Source organism: Typopeltis vanoorti, chromosome 10 (genome assembly GCF_054136105.1).
Source record: "Typopeltis vanoorti isolate ZY-2024b chromosome 10, IOZ_Tvanoo_1.0, whole genome shotgun sequence".
Lineage (NCBI taxonomy): Eukaryota > Metazoa > Arthropoda > Arachnida > Uropygi > Thelyphonidae > Typopeltis > Typopeltis vanoorti.
The window spans coordinates 126,578,804-126,599,374 of record NC_143558.1 but is presented as its reverse complement, the minus strand read 5'-3'; the positions used below and the strand labels follow the sequence as shown (position 1 = coordinate 126,599,374).

The following is a 20,571-nucleotide window of genomic DNA, read 5'->3' as shown; positions in this document are numbered from 1 at the left end:
TATACGTGTCACAGTGGATTTTTGACTGCACGTCGGTGTCCCTAATCTCAGTGTTGTTCAAGGGTCAATTGTATATATATATTGAATAATTTAATAATTTAATCATCTAATCTGTTTCAAAAAAAAAAAAAAAATATATATATATATATATATATATATATATATGATCATTAGTTACATTGACTAGGTGATTAGATATGTTCATCTTTTTAATAATAATAATAATATTAATAATTTTAATTTTCAATTTGTTTTTGCAGAAGAGGAATACCTTTTAGCCACAGTGGTTGTCATTGGATTTTTTTTTTTATTTTACATCTTTTCTGCTGTACTTTCTGCAGCAGATTTTATCAAGTAAGGCACTCTCATCCTTCAGTTTTGTTTCTATTTCTTATGTTTTTTGTAAAACACAAAGATTGAAAATATTTTCTTCATTTTGATGTATAAGAATTACTGTTTTTCTCCTCTGAAATATGGAATATAGTCATAATTAATAGATGATGGGAAGTTTCAAGTTTTAGAAGTGCCAGAGGAAAGTGTGTTTCAAATACTGAGTACTCTGAATGTAAATAAAGCAATAGGACTGGATGGGATTTTGGCATGGGTTTTGAGTGAATGTGCTAAAGAACTGACAGCTCTTTTGACTTAGCTTCACTGAGAGTTTGGCTTTGGGAAATTTGTCCAAGGAATGGAGGAGGATAAGATAGTGCCATTGCATATCTTATCCTCCTTCCACTAGTAAGAAATAATATATAGCATTGTTCAGATTGGGGGGGGGGGTGTTATCTGTGAGAGTCAGCATGAATTTGTTAAGGAGCATTTAAGTTACGTCCTGTGAGTTTAGATGTCAAGTGAAACGGATTGGGGATTTACTGTCTGATAGATATCAGAGAGTTATTTATGAAGGAGTAGTATTAAGTAAGCAGAAGGTTATCAGTAAAGTCCCACAGGACTCAGTGCTGGGATCTGTATTGTTTAACATTTATATCACTGACATTGTCAATGGATTGCAGGAGGATATTCAGTTAATTGCAGATGATGTGAAGTTGGGAAGGGTTATTAGTAATTGTGCATATATGGTAACCATTTAGGAGGATTTGAATAAACTGGATAGGTGAATAGAGTATTAGTTTAGTTTAATTCAACTAAATGTAAATTCTTGAGGTTTGGGATGCATTGAATGAAGGTTGCATACTCTGTTGGCAGAAGCGTACTGGAGGAGTGGGAGAGGCATGGGACCTTGTGGTGATTGATAGAAACTTGAAGTTCAGGGTACATATTCAGAAGTGGTGAATGTAGCCCAGAGGATTGCTACAATATGTAGAATGACACTGCCAGATCCTAGATCCTAGACTATTGTGCTCTGATAGATATCAGAGCACAATACTCTGATTTGGTCACCAGGATTGAAGTGGATAAATTAATCTTGGAAAGAGTTCGGAGACAGATTAAAAAAAAAAAAAGATATCAAAATTGTAGTGTTAGTTATGAGCATGGACTAAGGGAATGTGAACTGCAAAGCTTGGTAGATGGAAGAAAGAGAGATAATATGATTGAGACGTTTGAACTGTTGAGCTGTAGTTACAGAATTTATACTGATGATTCTTTCATATGGTAGAACAAGGGGAAGGAGCGACAATAAGGGGCCATCCTTGGAAGTTGTGAAAGGAGGTTGTGAGCAAGAGGGTGAGGAGTGGTTTTTTTGCATGGAGGATGGTTGATCTGTGAAATGCATTTCCTGATAGGACAGTGGGAGACAAATAATGAATGAGTTTAAGTAGTAATATCTTTGTGTTGTCACATATGGGCCTCCCACATTGAGTCTTTTGATTTCACGGAGATTCTGAATAATAATAATAATAATAATAGTGTAATCAAAATTGAAGTCAGCTGCTATGTCTAGTGCCAAAGTAGCTTATAACAACCTCATTTAACACTGAAAGTATATGCATAAACGAAAATGATGATGACAATATGGAGACATTGTCATCATCATTTTCGTTTTCCAGTAGCATGTTTCCTCAAGGGTTGTAACAAGGTACTATGATGGTATTACATAATTCAATTTACATTATTACTAATTTGCTATCAAGAATTTTCTCCCTGGTTAATCGGATATTTGTCAAGTCTCCAACATTATCATATCTTACATTTTGGACTTCAAGGCATTCTTGATTATATTCAGTATACCTAGATCATAGCCTTTTTTTTCCTACCAGCCTGGAAGCAAATACCCATATTGTTGACCTTTTGTCTCTTATTCTGTTCTGCCATCTTAGATTAACCCTGTTCACACATTCTTGATATATGTCAAGTCTATAATAATTTTATACCTTTACACGTGAGACTTCTAATGCAATGCTGGCTACATCAGTTTACCTAGATCTTGGTCTTTTCCCCCACCAACCCAGAAGCACACCAGTGTTGCTGACTTCTCCTCTTATTCTGTTTAAAGAGATAATATCATCTTAGATTAAATCATATCACAAATTCTTGATTGTGAAAGCAATTAGTCTGATTCTGTTTCAGTAATTTTTTAATTATGAACACTTGCATACTTTGTTATCTATTTGAATATTTAATTTGCCATCTCATTAAAAATTACATGTAAGTTGTCTTTTACTTTGTAACATTTTATATGGTGAATGCATTTTGAGAGATTTTCATCAAGATCAGAATTTTTCGATCTAGGTTAAGACAGAGCATCCATAGCCGAGATCTGGGTTTGACTTCTTTTTGGAATACAAAGAATCTATAAGTGCTTCTCAGCTGAACATAAGTTTGTTAACTTCATATGGAAGTGGCAGGGTTTTCATCCCACAAATTAGCCAAACCAGCCACACAAACACTTGAATTCAGAGACAAATATATTTGAATATTATCACTATTAACATTTGATATCCATGGATTCAGTGACTCATCATGGGAGGTACACACTTTGTCACACATTGTGCTATGATTGTGTATTCATGACACACTCAGGCAGTCCATTCCACTTACCAATAACTCTCAATGCAAAGAACCCTTCTTGTGGCCCCTGCTCACACCCTCCTTATACAATTTCTCTTGTTCTATCCCCTTTCCCATTCTTTGAAAAATTTCTTCCATGTTAACCTGATAACAACCCACGACTAACTTATATGTCTCAATCTTAACTCCTGTCCTCCTCCTATTCATGAGTCTTTGCAATTTCCATTCTCTCAATCTGTCCTTGTACTCCACATTCCAAAGACCACTGACCAACTTTGTGAATCCTCTGGACCCTTTCTAACATATTCTCATTACTATGACAACCCAGCGACCAAATCTGTGCACAATAATCCATATGAGGCCTGATCAAGGCCTTTTTGCATATCAGGGTCCTCTGCATCATTACATTATCTGATGTGACATCGTTACAACTTCTGCAATGTGCTCCCTGAATTTCAGGTCTTTGTCCACCATCACTCCCAGATCTCTTCTACCTCCTTTAAAGTTTCCCCACAAAGTGTATGCTTTGCATCCCATTATTGCTTACCAAATTTCAAAACACCCTTACACTTTGCAACATTGAATTGAAAGTTCCACTTACGTGCCCATTCATTCACTTATTATTATGGATATCTCCGTGGAGTCAGTAGACTCATCACGAGAGACTCAAACTATTAAAATAATATCTATCATATCTCTTCTTGAATTCATTTACAGACGAAGAACTCACAACTGAGTCAGGCAATGCATTCCACTCATTCACCACCCTCCAGGCAGAAAACCTCATTCTCACACCCTTGTTAAAAACACTTTTCCTTAATTTCCAGGGATGACCTCTTGTTCTTTCACCACTATCACACAGCTGAAACATTTCCCCTGCATCAATCTTATGAAAACCTTTTAGTAATTTAAATGTTTCTATCATATCTCCTCTTCTCTGCCTATCAACCAACCTCTGCAATCCACAAGCCCTCAATCTATCAATGTAGGGAGCATTTTTTATATCACTCACCAGCTTAGTCACTCTCCTCTGAACCCTCTCCACAACCTCCTCATGTCCAAGGAATCCAGGTGACCAGACTTGAGCACAGTGATCCAAATGTGGAAGTATCAATGCCTTATAAAGGTGAATAATAACCTCTTTATCTCTGGATGTTAGTGTGTTCTTCTTCAAAACCAAGTAATCCTATGTGCAATCTTGGATTCCTTAACAATGTGTCCTCTGAACTTCATCTCCCTATCCCCCAACACTCTGAAGTCCCTAGCCTCATCAATTTCTTAGAGTACAGTTCCATCAATGTAGTACACAGCTCGTAATCTTTTAATCCCAAAATGCATAACTTTACACTTTTACACATTGAACTGACATCCATTACCTTTTGCCCATTTTTCCAGCTTATTTAAATTATTCTGCAAACTCTCAACATCACATCAACAGACAACTGAATATCTCCTTTTAAGCTATTTCCTATATCATTTATGTACAAATTAAACAACAGTGGCCCAAGCACAGAGCCTTGAGGCACACTGCATTCAATCTATTCAAGTCCTCCTGTAAGGCCATAACATCTGCTTGATTCTGCATTGTTCTCTCCAATTTTGAATCATCTGCAAACAGTTACATATCACCAGATCCTTAATGCCGCAGTTGGAAAAAAAAAAAATTTAGGGATCAATACAAGAGAAATACAGCAAGGTAGATTAGGGAATTGATTCCAGCCAGAAGCTTTTCTTGTGTTTACACATCGAGCACGTGAAATAGCTTACTTATGGCCTTGAGAGAAAGGGGGCAGTAAAACTATAGACTAAAAGGATTAGGAATAATCACAAGTTTTGTGCATGAAGAACTAGCTCAATTAACGACAATAAACTCGGCATTATGACTGATAAGAAAAAGACATTACAAAGGCACAGTCCGACGTTAAATAATAATAAATAACAAAATAATATCAATAATATTAAAATTAAAAGATAGATATTATTACACAGTTCTATCTTACCATAATTAAAATCATCCATAATGATCTATTTTCCTTTGTTTGTTAACTCAAGTTGCATATATATTTCTTCATCATCACCCCTCATATTCACTGACCTATAGCAGCATCCAACTAAATATCTCTTCCTGTCAACCTTCTCCTTTCACTATACCGACACGAAACCTTTGCCACAAAACCATTGCATGCACCTTCTTGTATCTCCACTTTTTTCATACATAACATAATTTTCCTGTCAACAACAACCCCTTTCCTTCTTGTCCTTTCTATCCTCATGAAAAACCTTTCTCCTTTCACTATACCAACACGAAACCTTTGCCACAAAACCATTGCATACACCTTCTTGTATCTCCACTTTTTTCATACATAACATAATTTTCCTGTCAACAACACTCCCTTTCCTTCTTGTCCTTTCTATCCTCATGAAAAACATCATATCTTTCCATTTCTATTCCCATCAGGGTATCATTCTTATCCAACCACATTTCACTTATTACAACAATTTTTGGCTCAATAAACTCAAGTCAGCAGATCTATTTCATCTTCCTTATTTCTGATGCGCCTGGCATATGTAAATAAACATAGCAATTCAGTTTTAGGTCTATAATCAGTCTTATCCATTCCAGTTGTTAGTTGTGATTTCCCATACCTGCTCATTCCCACTCACCTTTATCACCATTTACCTTATATATCTTGCCAGACTCAACTACCCCAGTGATATCTCAGGCCATCATATTCCTCTGCTGAACATCCCCCCCCCCCATTCTTCTTATATTGTTTTCCTGTCCTTGTATTTTTGTTCTCTTGTTGTTATCTATAACACTACTGTTATTTTATTCCCATTTACAGCCACTTCAGTTTCTCTATCCTCAGTTTTCTCTTCACATTGTACTTCTTTTGATCTCTTGTTCTTATCACACTTGCCATATGTAATAAGAACATTACTTAAAAGATCACATGGCAGGAAATAAATAGAATTTCTGTACCTGCTGAGGGATAATTACTTAAGGCAGCATGTGAAACTAGGGGTGGGAGAGTATTAAACATGGTCATAGGATCAGAGGAACTATCCATAACCAAGGTCCAAGGTGACAACATTGCCTCCATGGTGAAAGTGACCATGCGGTCTTGACTTAGGAGATTGTAAAACATGAGGAATATTCTATCAAGAAGGGGTATTTGGGGAACTACAAGACAGGTGATTATGACATGCTAAGGAAAAAGCTTAAATCTCTATCATGGCATAAAACACTGCAGGGTAAGGATGTTAGTAATGCATGGGATATAGTTAAGGGTTATCTAGAGGAAACAGTATTAAATGGTATACCTATGGTAAGCAGGGTTAATCGGGTAGTTGTTAGATGGATGAATAATATCATTAGGCATGAGCCGCAGAAGAAGAAAATGCTGTGGAGGATATATTAAGAAAAAAGATGACCAGCAAACCCATGAATTTTGCCTTCCTTGCTATGTAAGAAAGGTAACCAGCATGGCAAGGAAGACAAAATCGGATTATGAAAAGAATTTAGCCAAGCAGGCCAAAGGAAATCCCAGTGTTCTTTCGTTATGTGGCAAGTAACAGGAAGAATAACTATGGAAGATTAACCTTAATGAGTGATGATGGTCATGAGGAGACAGAAGCAGATAAAATATTTGATATGCTGAGTGACCTCTTTGCATGCATATATCTTCCTAGTGAGATTACTACTTTAACATATGTGACAGACTCTAATGGGAGCATATATAGATGAATTGCAGGTTGTTAGGATATTGCAGAATCTCAATGTAAATACAGCTGGGATTAGATCGGATATCAGCTAGGGTTTTGCGAGAATGTGCAAGAGAACTGGCAATGCCTTTGACTAAGTTGTTTAATTTAAGCCTCAGCTTTGGTGGAATTCCAAAGGAGTGGAAAGAGGGCAAAATTTATTCCTTTGCATAAAAGAGGTTCTAAGACTACAGTAGCAGATCATAGATCAATCAGTATCTGAGGCGTGGTGGTAAAAGTACTAGAAAAATTGGTAAAAAAGAGAATTCAAGAATAGTTGGATAAAAATATGATACTTTATCAAGGGCAACTTGGCTTTGTGAATGGTCAATCATGCCTTAGTAATTTACTAATTTTTTATAATAGAATAATAGCTGAGTTGGATAAAAGAAATGGTTGCACGATGATTTTGCTGGATTTTGCAAAGGCATTTGAAAGACTATTACATGAAACTACTTTGTTATGCAAATTAGAACAAATAGGGATGGATTTGACACTCATTAAGTGGATAAGATGGTGGGTATTAGGACAGATATCAAAAAGTGGTATAGGGAGGGTCAGAATCAAAGCAAAAACAGTAGTGACTAGTGGTGTTCTGCAAGGTTTAATGCTAGGACCACTGCTGTTTAATTTGTACATAAATGATATTGTAGGGAGTATCAAGGAAACATTGAGTTCGTTGCTGATGTTGTGAAATTAGGTAGAGTAATAGTTAATGAAGGCAATGTGAAGAGCTTGCAGGAGGATTTGAATAGGCTGTCATTATGGGCAAAAGATAATGGTACTTGGTTTAATGTCGAGAAATATAAACTTATGCATTTTGGGATAAATATCGTACAATATGTGATACACAGCTTGTACGATATTTATCCCAAAATGCATAAGTTTATGCATTTTGGGACTGTACTCCAGGAAATAGATGAAGCTAGAGATTTAATGGTGGTGGTGGTAGACAGAGAGTTCAAGTTTAGAGGACATATTTTTAAGGTTTTATAGATTCAGAACAATAGTCAGATAATTTTTTCATCCATTCCTATTTTATGCAAAATATCAAATAAAACAGAGTGATTAACATTATCGAAAGCTTTTTTTGTAATCCACAAAGCATAGATATAAATCTTTATTGCATTCGATCGTTCTTTTCCCCGATATCCATAGTGTTAATGTTTCTCCTAAAACTAAATTGTGTTTCATTTAATTCTCTCTCTATCATCTGTTCCATTCTTCTATGTATTATGTTGATTAGACTTTTGCAACACTGCTAATCAAGGTGATAGTTCTGTGGTTATTGCAATCCATCGTTCTTGTAGTCTTGTGAATAGGATTAAAAATAGATCTTATCATGTCTTTAGGTATTCTATCCTCCTCCAGACTTCTATTAAAGATGATGGAAGTTTTATTCATTCCTTTTCTAATGCCTTCAGCAGCTCTCCTTGAATATCATCCCCTCCCGGAACTTTCCTATCCTTTATTCTTTTAATGGCTGCATCGGTTTCCTATTCCTTAATTTCTGGGGTATCATCCTTTTCTTTCTGATCACATTTCAGATTATCTTCATCTCCATAAAGTTCTGTTACATACTTCTTCCACCTTATCATTTTTTCCAACAAAATATTTCCTCTTTCATCCTTCAAAGTACCACTTTTTGCCTTTTTCTTCCCTGAAATGTAGTTCAAGCATTCACAGACTTTTCTCATATCCTTTGCTGTATCATTTTCCTCTATTTCCTTTCAGACCTGATTGAGCCAGTCTTCCTTTGCCTTTTTAGCCAGAATTTTTACTTGTTTATTGAAATCTTTATATCTGGTTTAGGCTTTGTCGTCGTTCTTATTCTTCCATTTTCTTCTTTCATCCATTTTTTTCTATTACTTCCTCAGAAATCCAGGGCTTCCTCCCTCTCCTCTTCTCTCTGCCTCACCCAGAAGAGACCTTCAGCACATTCCTTGATTTTATCTCTTAAATCAGTTCAGATTACTTCTATGGGTCTATCAATATTACTGATCTTATTTTCTGTTCAGCTTGATATTTCTCTCTCATATCTTTTCTTTTTGGTCCATCAATTCTTATTTTTCTAGTTGCATTTTCTTTATTTATTCATTTTAATCTGATTTTTACTTTAATTATAAGTCACTATTGCACTATTGCAGTCTGCTCCAGGATAAGTTTTTGTATTTTATTTTATTTTATTGCATTTTTATGAGACAAGGGATGTCCCCACTCCTTTTTAATGTTTGTAGTGGCTGGATGATGAGGGAGATCTGAAGGATGGAATAAAGATAAATGGACATCTGATAAATAATATAAGATATGTAGATGATATTGTACTTATGAGCAAAACAGAGGAAGGTTTGCAAAGAATTTTGAATAGACTGAACAGGGTTGGAAATGAGAGAGATAAAATGAAAATAAATGTTCAAAAGACAAAAGGGATGAAGATTTCAAGGAAAAGAAATGATGGGATGGAAATCACTTTGAACAGACAAAGAATAGAGAATGTAAAAAAGTTTTGAATACTTTGGGAGTTGGATTTCCTTCATGTGTCATCTCCTATCTAGGAGGTTGGCTACCATGGTGTGACATGGTAGCCAACGACATGTGGTGAGGACCCTATCTCGTCCACCTATTATCGTAAGTATTCATGGCTGTAAATCCATGTGTGTTCACGAAGCCAGTTTGCCTGTTCTGAGGGACGAAAAACCTGAGTTTCCAGAAGAAAAAATCTTCTACCTCCATATGAGACTGGCTAACTCACCTTTAATTGAAAGAGACCACCTAAAGGTTTTTCACGTCATGGACTGGAATCAAACCCAAGTCTTTCCGACCAAAGCACTTTGTCTATGCTGACTGAGCTACAGAGGCTCTTTGGGAGTTGGATAACAGATGACAATAGATCTAATTATGAAATTAAGAACAGAATTAAAAAAAGCAAAAGCCGTATTGCTTTTTTTAATTTACCACATATACCACATATTAGGAAACAGAAATCTGAACAAACAGTTAAAAGTAAGAATCCTCAGGACAATGATCTGGAGCATGGAGACATATGGATGTGAGTCCTGAATGATCAATAAGGATATGAGTGACTGAGAAAAATGGATTATATCAGCTGTATTGAAAGAGTGAGTAATGAAGAGTTTCTTAAAAGATTCAAGATGAAAAGAGACTATATGGCTAGCATCAAAAAAAAAAAAAAGCATTTGTAGGACATTTGATGAGGAGTTCTTCTGGAGAGCTCCCCAGAATAGTATTGCGGGGGATGATGGAGGGAAGGAGAGGAAGACCCCGACTGCAATGGAAAGACAACATGGACAAGAGTCTTACAGAAGCAAGAGAGAGGGGCATGGAAAAGGGCTGTTCATCAGCTACAACCCTCTTAAAAAGAGGAGGCCACCAGATTAGATTAGATTGCTAAGGTATCGCATAAGATTACTTGGTTATTGAAGAACACTATAACAAGTAGAGATAAGGAAGTTGTTATTTCTCTTAATTTGCCCACATCTGGATTACTGTGCTCATGTCTGGTCTCCTGGGGATGATGAAGCGGTGGAGAAGATTCAGTTGCGAGTGACCAAGATGGCAAGTGGTTTGTCGAATGTTTCCTATGAAGATAGATTGAGGGTGTGTGGATTGCAGAAGTTGTTTGATAGGAGAAAAGGAGGGAATATGATATGAACATTTAAATTGCCTGAAGGGTTTTATAGGACTGATGCAGGGAAAATGATTCAGCACTTAGCTAGGGCTACCAGAACAAGGGGTCATCCCAGGAAGTTGAATAAAGGTGTGGTTAGTAGGAGTGTGAGGACTAGACTTTTTCCTTGGAGAGTTGTGAATGAAAAATGGATTGCCAGAGTCAGGTGTGAGTGCCCTATCTGTTAATAAGTTTAAGGAGAGATATGATAAATTGTGTGGATAGTTTGGGTCTCTTGCAATGCATTTATGGACTCCATTAAATTGCCTAAAGGGTTTTATAGGACTGATGCAGGGAAAATGATTCATCACTTAGTTAGAGCTAAGTGCTGAATTGTTCATAAATCTAATGATGATGATCAGAAACTAACATTTGTTTAAGGTGTTTAGTACTGTAACACTTATGTCTTTACTGTTATCATTTTTCTCATAAAAAGTGCCGTGTGTGTGGTGTGTATCATGCACACCATATATGTATTTTTTATTTATTATTTATTTATTTTTTTTGTTAGAAATAGAAGGACATGTGGACAAACTATTTTGGAAAGGTTTAATGAATGTGAGTATTGCTTTTGTTTATAATTTATTTCATAAATTATTTTAATTATAATTTTATTTATAATTTATTTATACATTTATTATTCTATAATTCATTAAATTTATAATTCAATAAGATTACAGTTTTATTTTAGTAACAAAGTAATTAAGTAAAGCTGTATAAAACAAAGTAGTCTTATCATCACTTGCCTGCCAGTTTCTATGTATACTCATATGGTAGACTGAAGCCATAACACTACATAATTAAGCATGCATTATTACTAGCTTACTATTAACAGATTTCTTACAAATTATTCTATTACTTCTGAGGACCTCAATTTGTTGACATCTAATATTTTGCTTCTCTAAAGCATTACTTACTACAATAATCCACCTAGATTTTGTAAATTCCAGTTTGCAAGAAATTATTTTTCTTGTTTTAATTTGTTCTCTAATTGTGAGATACTTCACTCACAAACAGAAGATAGCTCATGATGTTTCTTCACTATTAAGCAGATAATGCACATCAACACACACGCATCTTTTCAGATATGTATATTTCGGTGCATTATAAGCTGCTTCACTACCCAGATCACCCCACTAATAATACATTTATTAAGTTTTCATCAGTAGGAGTGAATCCCATATAGTTGCTGTGAGTGAACTGAATTAGTACAGAAGTAACATTTTTTCATATACGAGGGTGGTCTGAAAAGTTCTCGACCTAACAATGAAAAAACGAATTTATAATTTCAAAATTATTTTTATTTTTCAACATAATCTTCCTTAAGACTAATACATTTATTCCAGTGATGCTCCAGTGCCATTATCCTATCCCTGTAGTGGCTCTCAGTAAGATATGCAAAATACCTCCCCCTCCCCTCCCCCATACCTGCAATCACCTCTTGATTTGAAGAAAAACGCTGACCAGCGAGGAAGAGTTTTAGTTTTGGAAGGAGATAGAAGTCAGAGGGAGCCAAATCTGGGGAATAGGGTGGATGTTCCAACAATTCATAGTGCAGATCCCTTAATTTTCCCATTGCCAAAACCATCTTTGTGGGCAGGTGCATTGTCCTGATGAAAGATGATTTTTTTCTTCTGCAAACTGGGTCTTTTCTCATGAATTTTTTTTGTCTAGTATGGTTAAAAGATCGGAATAATATTCTCCGGTAATTGTTTTACCATTTTCAAGATAATTAATAAACAAAATGCCTTTATCATCCCAAAACACTGATGCCATGACCTTTCCTGCTGATGGAACTGACTTTGTTGTCTTTGGCGCTGAACGACCAGCTCCTGTCCACTGTTTGGATTGTGTTGTATAATGGTGAATAAAGTTTCAGCCATAGTAATAAATCGACACACAAAATCTGTTTAATTCTTGTTAAAACGCTCCAAGTACTGTTCAGATTTTCATGCTAGTACGTTTTAGATCTGCTGTGGGCAAGCATGGCACCCATCTTGCACAAAGCTTTTTCATTTGCAATTCTTCATGAAAAATATATCTTGCATGTTCTTTTGAAATGCCTATAATCTAAGCAATTTCATGCACTTTGACTTGCCGGTCATCCAATACCATATCGTGCACTTGTTCGATGATTTGTGGTGTTGTTACACTTTTTGGACGTCCTTCATGTGGATCATCTTCAAGGCTGGTACGGCCATGTTTAAACATGGCAACTCATTTCTTAATTGTTGAAAACGAAGGAGACGAGTGCCCATAAACTTTTATGAACTTCAAATGTTCTTTTGGCATTAAACCTTCTTTTACAAAGAATTTTATAACCGCACGATACTCGATTTTATCCATTTCAAGGGATACAGACAACACTTTTGTTTCAGACAGCTGTATAAAACAAACTACTTGATAGAATGACTTGCAATTTCACATGGATGCTTATGACAGATGTACTAACTTAGAAAAAAAAATGTTCCTGATAGTGTTCCAATCTATGGTTGAGGCCCAGAACTTTTCACACCACCCTCGTACAAGTAGAAAAACAGTATATCACCTTATTATTAAAATACTCTAGATCTGAGCTAGAAAGTGGTTTTGCTTGGTTACAATGACTTCATTTTCTTTGCTTCATTACAATACAAAGACAATTTGATGAAACCGTCTGCCCAATATACTGGTTTCCTAGTTTTGAACATATTTAACACATAAATGTTTGTTTTTTTGTGCTTGGATAAAGAATTAAAACAAGAATATAATTTCTTGTCAGGCATGCTGTACTTTGGGATGAAACAAAAAGACTTCATACACCTATCTCTACTCTGCAGTATTTTATTAATATTGCTGAACACTATTTTGATACTTGTATGTAGAAAATATGATTTATGTATTGATTTATCTCTCAATATCATGGATCTTTTTTCTGTGCATTTCTTTACACAGCTCTTCGAGTCTTTCTTTATTAGCACCACTTATTTTGCTAGACATTACTCTCTTTCTTTCTCATTCTATGTTAGTGACCACATCATCTTAGATGAGCTCTAATTCTACATTCTTGAATGCTAATGATGTTGTCAACTTCCTTCCTCATTTATCTTCATTTTAACATGATTTAATATCATAGATGCCATCTGTTCACTTTCATATTTATTTTTTAATTTTTTGTGTGTGTGTGTGGGGGGGGGGAGATATTCATGCCTTTGGTTTCTAGGCTTTGTTATTTCTGATCCAACTGGCAGATTCATAAGTTAAAATTAAGGTGAATGCTATCTTGTGTGCTGATACTTCATTTTTTTGGCTAATTTCTCCCCAATTTCCCCTCCCCCCCCCTCTTCTCCCCCATCATGTGTGGGTGCCTGTTCACGATGAAAGAGAACTTCTCAATCAATGGTTCTGGTTCTTTTCATTCTTTCTCTTCTTCTTTGCTTTTTTTCTTGTATTCTTCACTCTACTTTTCCTAAGTCTTTACTATCTCCTTATCCAGACCACCTTCTGTGTGATCCAATGCCCTGCCAAGTTTGCTGTGCAGTGCAACCAGTATACACCTGGAAAGGAAGGCCTTGGTAATCTTGCAATAATTTTGCACCTGCTTCATTTAAGATGGGAAGTTTTGGCATCTGTGTTGCAGTTAGTCTACTACCCCATCTGGGGATGGAGCTCAGGTGCTATGGTTCTGGCATAGTATCTGTGGGTGACCCTGGCATTCAACTTCTGAGTGCATTTTTATTGCTTGCCAGACAGTGGGTGTTCATGTGTGGCTCCATGGCAGGTCGGGAGCTCTATTGCAAACAAAAAAAAAATCTCCTGAAGGTGCATCCTTCATCCTCAAATTTTACAGGTCCTATTCCAGTGTTATTCCTTGATCTGTCAGAGGAGTGCAGATAACATTTATTCCCCATATAACTTTGAACAAGGAATAACATTGGAATGGGACCTCCTCAATGTTCTAGATGAAGAGATGTACTCCAAATTGAAAGAACAAGGAATATCAGTCATAAGGAGAATCCTTTATATGATATTTCTGGTGGGATCCAGGCAACCATTGCATAGCAACAGTCGCCTGGATTTCACCAGAAATGTTATACTTTATTCATCACACCTAAACCACCAACATCTGTGAAAGTGGGATATCTCAACTACTCAGTTAGGCTGCCTTGTACCCTACCCTCTGAGATGCTTTTAATGTCAGAAGTATGGTCATTCTCAGAGTGCCTGTCATGGCTCTGCCATCTGTACTCATTGTGGCAGTAAAGATCATTAGAACAAAGACTCTAAGAGTAAAATACCAAAATACCTTAATTGTGAGGGAGATTCTACTCCTGAGAATGCCAAAGATGGAAGGATGAAAAGGAAATCCATAAAATTAAAACTGAGAAGAAGATTCCCTATGAGGAGAAAGCAACTGTAAAGAAAGTGTCAATAACAACTTTAACCCTTATGTCCATCTCACCTTTTGAGAGCTACAATATATCTGAAAGGTGTTATATGCCTTTTGTCTCTTTACAGTGTATCTAAGAAAATAATCAATATGATCTTGCTCCTGATGATTACCAAAAATGGTTCTGCAAAATGAAAATCCAGAAGTAAAAAAATAATGGAATGTGTGCCACAGAGAATTAAGGACATTCCTTAATTGTGTGTTCTCAAGGCCAATTTGTATGTTTACATTATATGTTACCAAAATAAAGTTCTAGACCATCTCACATGGCCAACTATTTTTTGCTCATAGTGGGATAATCTCTATGACTCCTCAGAATCCCATACAGTCCTTTGGTTTGCACACAAAAGCACTCTTAGAAGCTCCAGATATTAGAGTAGTCACATACACCCTGTGTCTAAAAAGAAACCGAACTTTCCGAAAATAGATTGAACTAGTGGCGCCACATGTTGTTGAAAGTTGCAACCTTCATTAGTATTGTTTCAACTGTTTATGATATTTGTTTCATTAGAAGCCGAGTTATAGTGCCAAGAGTGACAGTGCGTTTTGACTAATGGTTGGAAAATGTGTTTCAAACAGAGAGCTGCTATTGACTTTTGTGTTAAACTTGGTAAAAGTTTTACTGAAATGCATCAGATGCTTCAAAAAGCATACAGTGATGAATGCTTATCCCATACTAAAGTTTACGAGTGGTTTAAGCAATTTCAAAGTGGTCGTGAGATGCTTGAGAACGACAAAAAGCTGGGCCGTCCAAAAACTGGACTGTGCAAAGTTAACATCCAAAAAGTGCGTGATTTCATCAAAGAAAACCCGAAATGATCCATGAGATTGATTGAAGATGAATTAGAGATTCCAAAATCAACTGTGCACACCATTTTGACTGAGAGTTTGGGCCTTCATAAATTGAATTCGTGATTTGTTCCCCACAAGTTGATCGATGGCCAAAAAATGTATTGAATTGAACACTGCAAGGACCTCGTTAAAACCACTCATAAGGACTTAAACTTCCTTGAAATGATCGTTACTGGAGACAAAACATGGTGTTTTGAGTATGAGGCCGAAACAAATCGCCAGAGTGCTGAGTGGAGACCACCAGAAGAGGGGCATTTGAAAAAAAAGTCGCTTGGAGAAGTCAAAAGTAAAGAACAATGCTGATTTGTTTCTACGATTCGAAGGGCATTATCCACAAATTCGTTCCGCCTAGCCAAACGGTCAATAGTGAGTTTTATCTTGAAGTTTTGAAGTGATTGATAGTGAGCATTCATCGCATATGGCATGAATATCGTTTGTCAAAACACACTGTCACGCTTGGCACTATAACTCGGCTTCTAATGAAACAAATGTTATAAACAGTTGACACAACACTAATGAAGATTGCCGCTTTTGACAACAAATATATAACAGGTGGCGCCACTAGTTTCTTCTATTTTCAAAAAGTTTGGTTTCTTTTTTGGACAGTGGTGTAGACAATACTGCACAGACATCATCAAATATACTACCACTGTGGCATTTGTATATACCACCATGCATCATTTCTTTTTGCAGGCTACCCTAACGTTTCACCCCCTTCTGTTGTCTACCAGCAGTGCATTTAAGTTCATAGGAGGGAATACTCTGTTTTTATGTTTTTTACACAGATTGTTTCAAAATCAGAGGCCCTAGTAGAATCTTCTGCTTTCTTTCCAGACAGTATAATATCTGCTCTGATCTCGCTAGAATGTAACAACTTCACTGCTGAGCTGTAAGCTATAGAGTTTCCTTAAGCTACATAAGATTGTAATGCTTTTGAATGTTCTTTTGATATATATTCAGTTTCATGAAGCTTTCCGCAGGCCACAAGAAGGCTGCAGCTGCAGAAACATTTGGGAGATTTCTTGTATTCAGCATATCCTCTCTCTCTTGCTCTGTTATGTAAGCTGCATTTGATTATGCATTTTCTGTTAGATCTCCAATCTGTTATGATTAAGAGAAATGAGTTTGCAGGTGTGTGGGGGGGGGAGCAACTTGTTTCTTATTCTTTTATCATCTGTTTGTTCCCTACACCAATTACTGGCATAACTCATAACTTTTATCCCAGTGCCAATCATTATAGAATAGAAAGACTTATAGCAAGCTCTGTCAAATCAAGCCTGAAATAAAATTGTGGTAGTCTAACATACACAGGGACCATAAAGAGGTATTTGTTCTTGTTTGGCTCTGCATAGGTCATAGTCATTTTATATACACACTCCTTCCTATTGAGGAGTGTGACGTGCCTATGTGTGAGTTCTGTGGCACTGGACTAACTATCATTCACATTTTAATAGACTGCTCTGATTTAATCAATGAATGCAGTGACTGTCCATCTTGAGCCCTGTATACCCTGGTGTCAAATTTTATCAGATTTATCGAGTGTTCTGTTTTGTTTTTAAATGTTTATAGAACATCAATATTTATCATTGTATTTGGACTGTGTATATATTGCATATATTATTTTCATTTATAGAATATAGTTATTGTTTATATGTTATATCTTATAGGTCATTATTCATAATGCCCGGTCATTGTAAATAATGACTAAAATGGCCACACAGCCTGATAAATATTGATTAATTTATTAAATTGACCAGACTTTATGAATAAAGCTACATTCCCTTTGGGCAATTTGATTTGAAAAAAAAAAAATACACATTTTTTTTTATTAAGAATTGACCAGACGTTATGAATAAAGCTACATTCCCTTTGGGCAATTTGGTTTTCAAAAAAAAAACTCCTAACCTAAATTATGATAATTTATTTCCCTTGTGGTATTTGTATGTTTTGTACTCAATTCTTTTTCCATGTGGTTTCTGCTGCCATGGCCAATAGCGATATGGGCATCTTGCAATATCTGAAATATTTCTTCAGTGTGAATGTAATTTATAATTAAATTGCCATATGCATATTACAATACCCATATATGATGTTTATGTTATAGGCCAAGTCACTTTGGTTTTTGATTCTCACTTTTTCATTGTCAGATAACCTGATTTTGTAAAAATTTGAGTGACCTGGGCCAAGTTCCCTTCACGTCTCCCGACAAAAAGAAATCCAAAGAATCTCTCCTCTCCCAATCCCTACTGCTTCTAATACTGCCAAAAAAGGTATCATTATTATCACTTTGCCTGACCAGATGATAGCGATATTCATATTGACCCATCAGTGTGATAAATTATGATAAACAATATCAAATTTATTACAGTGCCTGCTTTTGTTTGTCATTATTCATAATGGCTGGGCATTATAAATAATGCCCATATTAATCATTTAGTCCATAACATACTGTATTTTTCGGACTATAAGACATACCCCAAATTTACGAGACCATTTTTAGAAAAAAAAATTATTATATAAAAATATTCACAAACCTTAAATTTCATTTATTATTACCATAACTTGTGCCAGCAGCATTCAATTCGTCTTCACTCATCTCGTTACTGTCACTTTTCTTTACATAAAAAAGGTACATCTTATGGTCCGAAAAGTATGGTATACACTTTTAATACCTGTTTGGTTCTTTCAGCTTTTTTTAATGAAATTCTGTATGCTTTTTTTAGACACCTTTTTACGCTTGTTTTTTACATACTGGTTTTCCTCAATGATTATAATCCTCACATATTTAAGAGAAGTGCATGACATATTCTTTCCTTCTTTTTAGCCTCCCATTCACACAGTGGCACTGTTATGTCATAGGTCTTTTGACTTTCATGTTTGGGTAAGGCTGATATAATAATAATAGTAATAATGAAACCTTTATTATTATATCAGTCTGATCCAAAGTTATCTACCTCCTTATCCAGGTCATGAAGTTTCTTCATGTTCGAGCTTTGTTTGCCCATGCTTGAATGAAGAATAAAAACGGAAATATAATATCAAGTATTAATAGCTTTAATGGAACATATGTGCCAGACATATTAAAGTAAGTTTCATGGCTTACACATGTAACAAAAATTATATTGAAGTTATTCAAAAACTTCAGCATTTTTTTCAACATTACGTAGACATCACCAAGGAGACAGACCATTAACTAATTTGAAAAGATGAATCAGAATGATCATAAATCATGTGTATATTAGCCTGTTTATTGGTCACAGCTGAAGTGTATGATATTACATTATTAGAGTTCAAAGGAACAATTGTAGTAAGTTGCATAGATAAAGAAAATTATTTAGATTATTAAAAATATTTAAAAAAAAAACTTATTAACAATTAATAGTAATCTGTATAACTGAGAGGAGATGTATAAGCTGTATAACTGAGAGGAGATGTATAAGCTGTATAACTGAGAGGAGATGTATAAGCTGTATAACTGAGAGGAGATGTATAAGCTGTATAACTGAGAGGAGACCTCCTCATAGCCTTTAAAGGAATGCGGAGAACCGACCAGGGCCTCTGACCTAATGTCCAATCCTCACCTTCTCGTAGTGCACCCTGTTTGGTATCTACCTGGATACTGAACGAATGGGGATAGGCTGGCAATTTGGGATTTAGCGGACCAAATTGTATTCCTATTGGTTAAACCAAAATACAAAATGATGGTACAACATGACAAAATTTCATGCCGGGTGGGGTGTTGCCCGGTTAAACAAGGCCCCCGTTGTTTTCGCCAGGGAACCAGGGCAAACAGCGAAAAAACAAAATATGAGGCTCATCTTCTTGAATGGCAGGCAGTGTCAAGTATGGTGATTTGGGCAAATATCAGAATGGGGAACTGGACAATGAGACTTATTTGTGCCTATGGTCCTACAGAAGGTTCTACTAAGGTAGAAGTCGAGGAATTTTTTGAGGATCTAGAGAAAACTACTGACATAATGAAAAAGGAAAAGTTGATCCTTGTTGGGGATCTAAATAGCAGAGTAGGAAGTGATTGTCAAACATACAAAAATGTTTTGGGAAAATTTGGAGAAAAAAGCAAAGCTAATAATAATGGCAAATACCTGTTGGATTTCTGTTCAGGACATGGACTGGTTATTACTAACACCATGTTCCAACATAAAAATGTGCAGAAATTCACATGGAGAGAAGAGGCAAGGAATGAGAAAAGTCTCATTGACTATGTTATTGTTGATAGTGATGTTTTCTCCCTGGTGCAGGACACCAGAATGTACAGAGGATTTGAAATTGAAAGTGATCACTATTTAGTCTTGAGCAGGATAAAATTGAATTTCATATTGAAAAGAATGACATGTAAGAAAGTTTTAAAGCGATTCAAAGTTGAGCAGCTCTCAGATGTGAACTGTAGACTAAAATACACCAAGATTATTGAAGAAAAAATGAAAGAGTTTGAGAACAGGAACCAAACCTTGGAGAGTCAGTGGCAAGCCTTGAAGAAAACCCTGATTGATTCACCTAGAGAGGCATGTGGTAAAGTTGTCTGCAAGGATAGAAAAATTAGAACTCCATGGTGGACACAGGAAGTTAAAGAGGCAGTGAAGGAAAAGAAGAAAGCATATCAAAAGTTCCTGGCAAATAAGTCAGCTTGTGCTCTTAGAGAATACAGAGACAAACATAAGAAAGCTAAACAGTGTGTAAAACTAGCTAAACAAAAGTCATGGGAGGACTTTGGCAAGATCATAGAAAATAAATATCAAGAAGGTGGCAAAATATTCTGGAGGTTGTTGAAGAAGCTTAGGAATGGAGGAAAGAGTGCTGTAAAAGGAGTTAGAGATGATAAAGGTGAAATGAAAACGGGAGAAAAAGA

The 20,571-nt window shown here is 35.9% G+C and overlaps 1 protein-coding gene across 1 annotated transcript in view; it reads left to right on the top strand.

Annotated features, from left to right (window-relative positions):
• Positions 1-20,571, top strand: part of LOC150102777 (SID1 transmembrane family member 1-like) — a 582,520-nt gene that overhangs the window by 177,026 nt on the left and 384,923 nt on the right. Inside the window, exons 8-9 of the mRNA XM_090399394.1 lie at positions 261-354; positions 10,935-10,981. Of these exons, the coding sequence (XP_090255520.1) occupies positions 261-354; positions 10,935-10,981 (141 nt within the window). The remainder of the gene's footprint in view (positions 1-260; positions 355-10,934; positions 10,982-20,571) is intronic.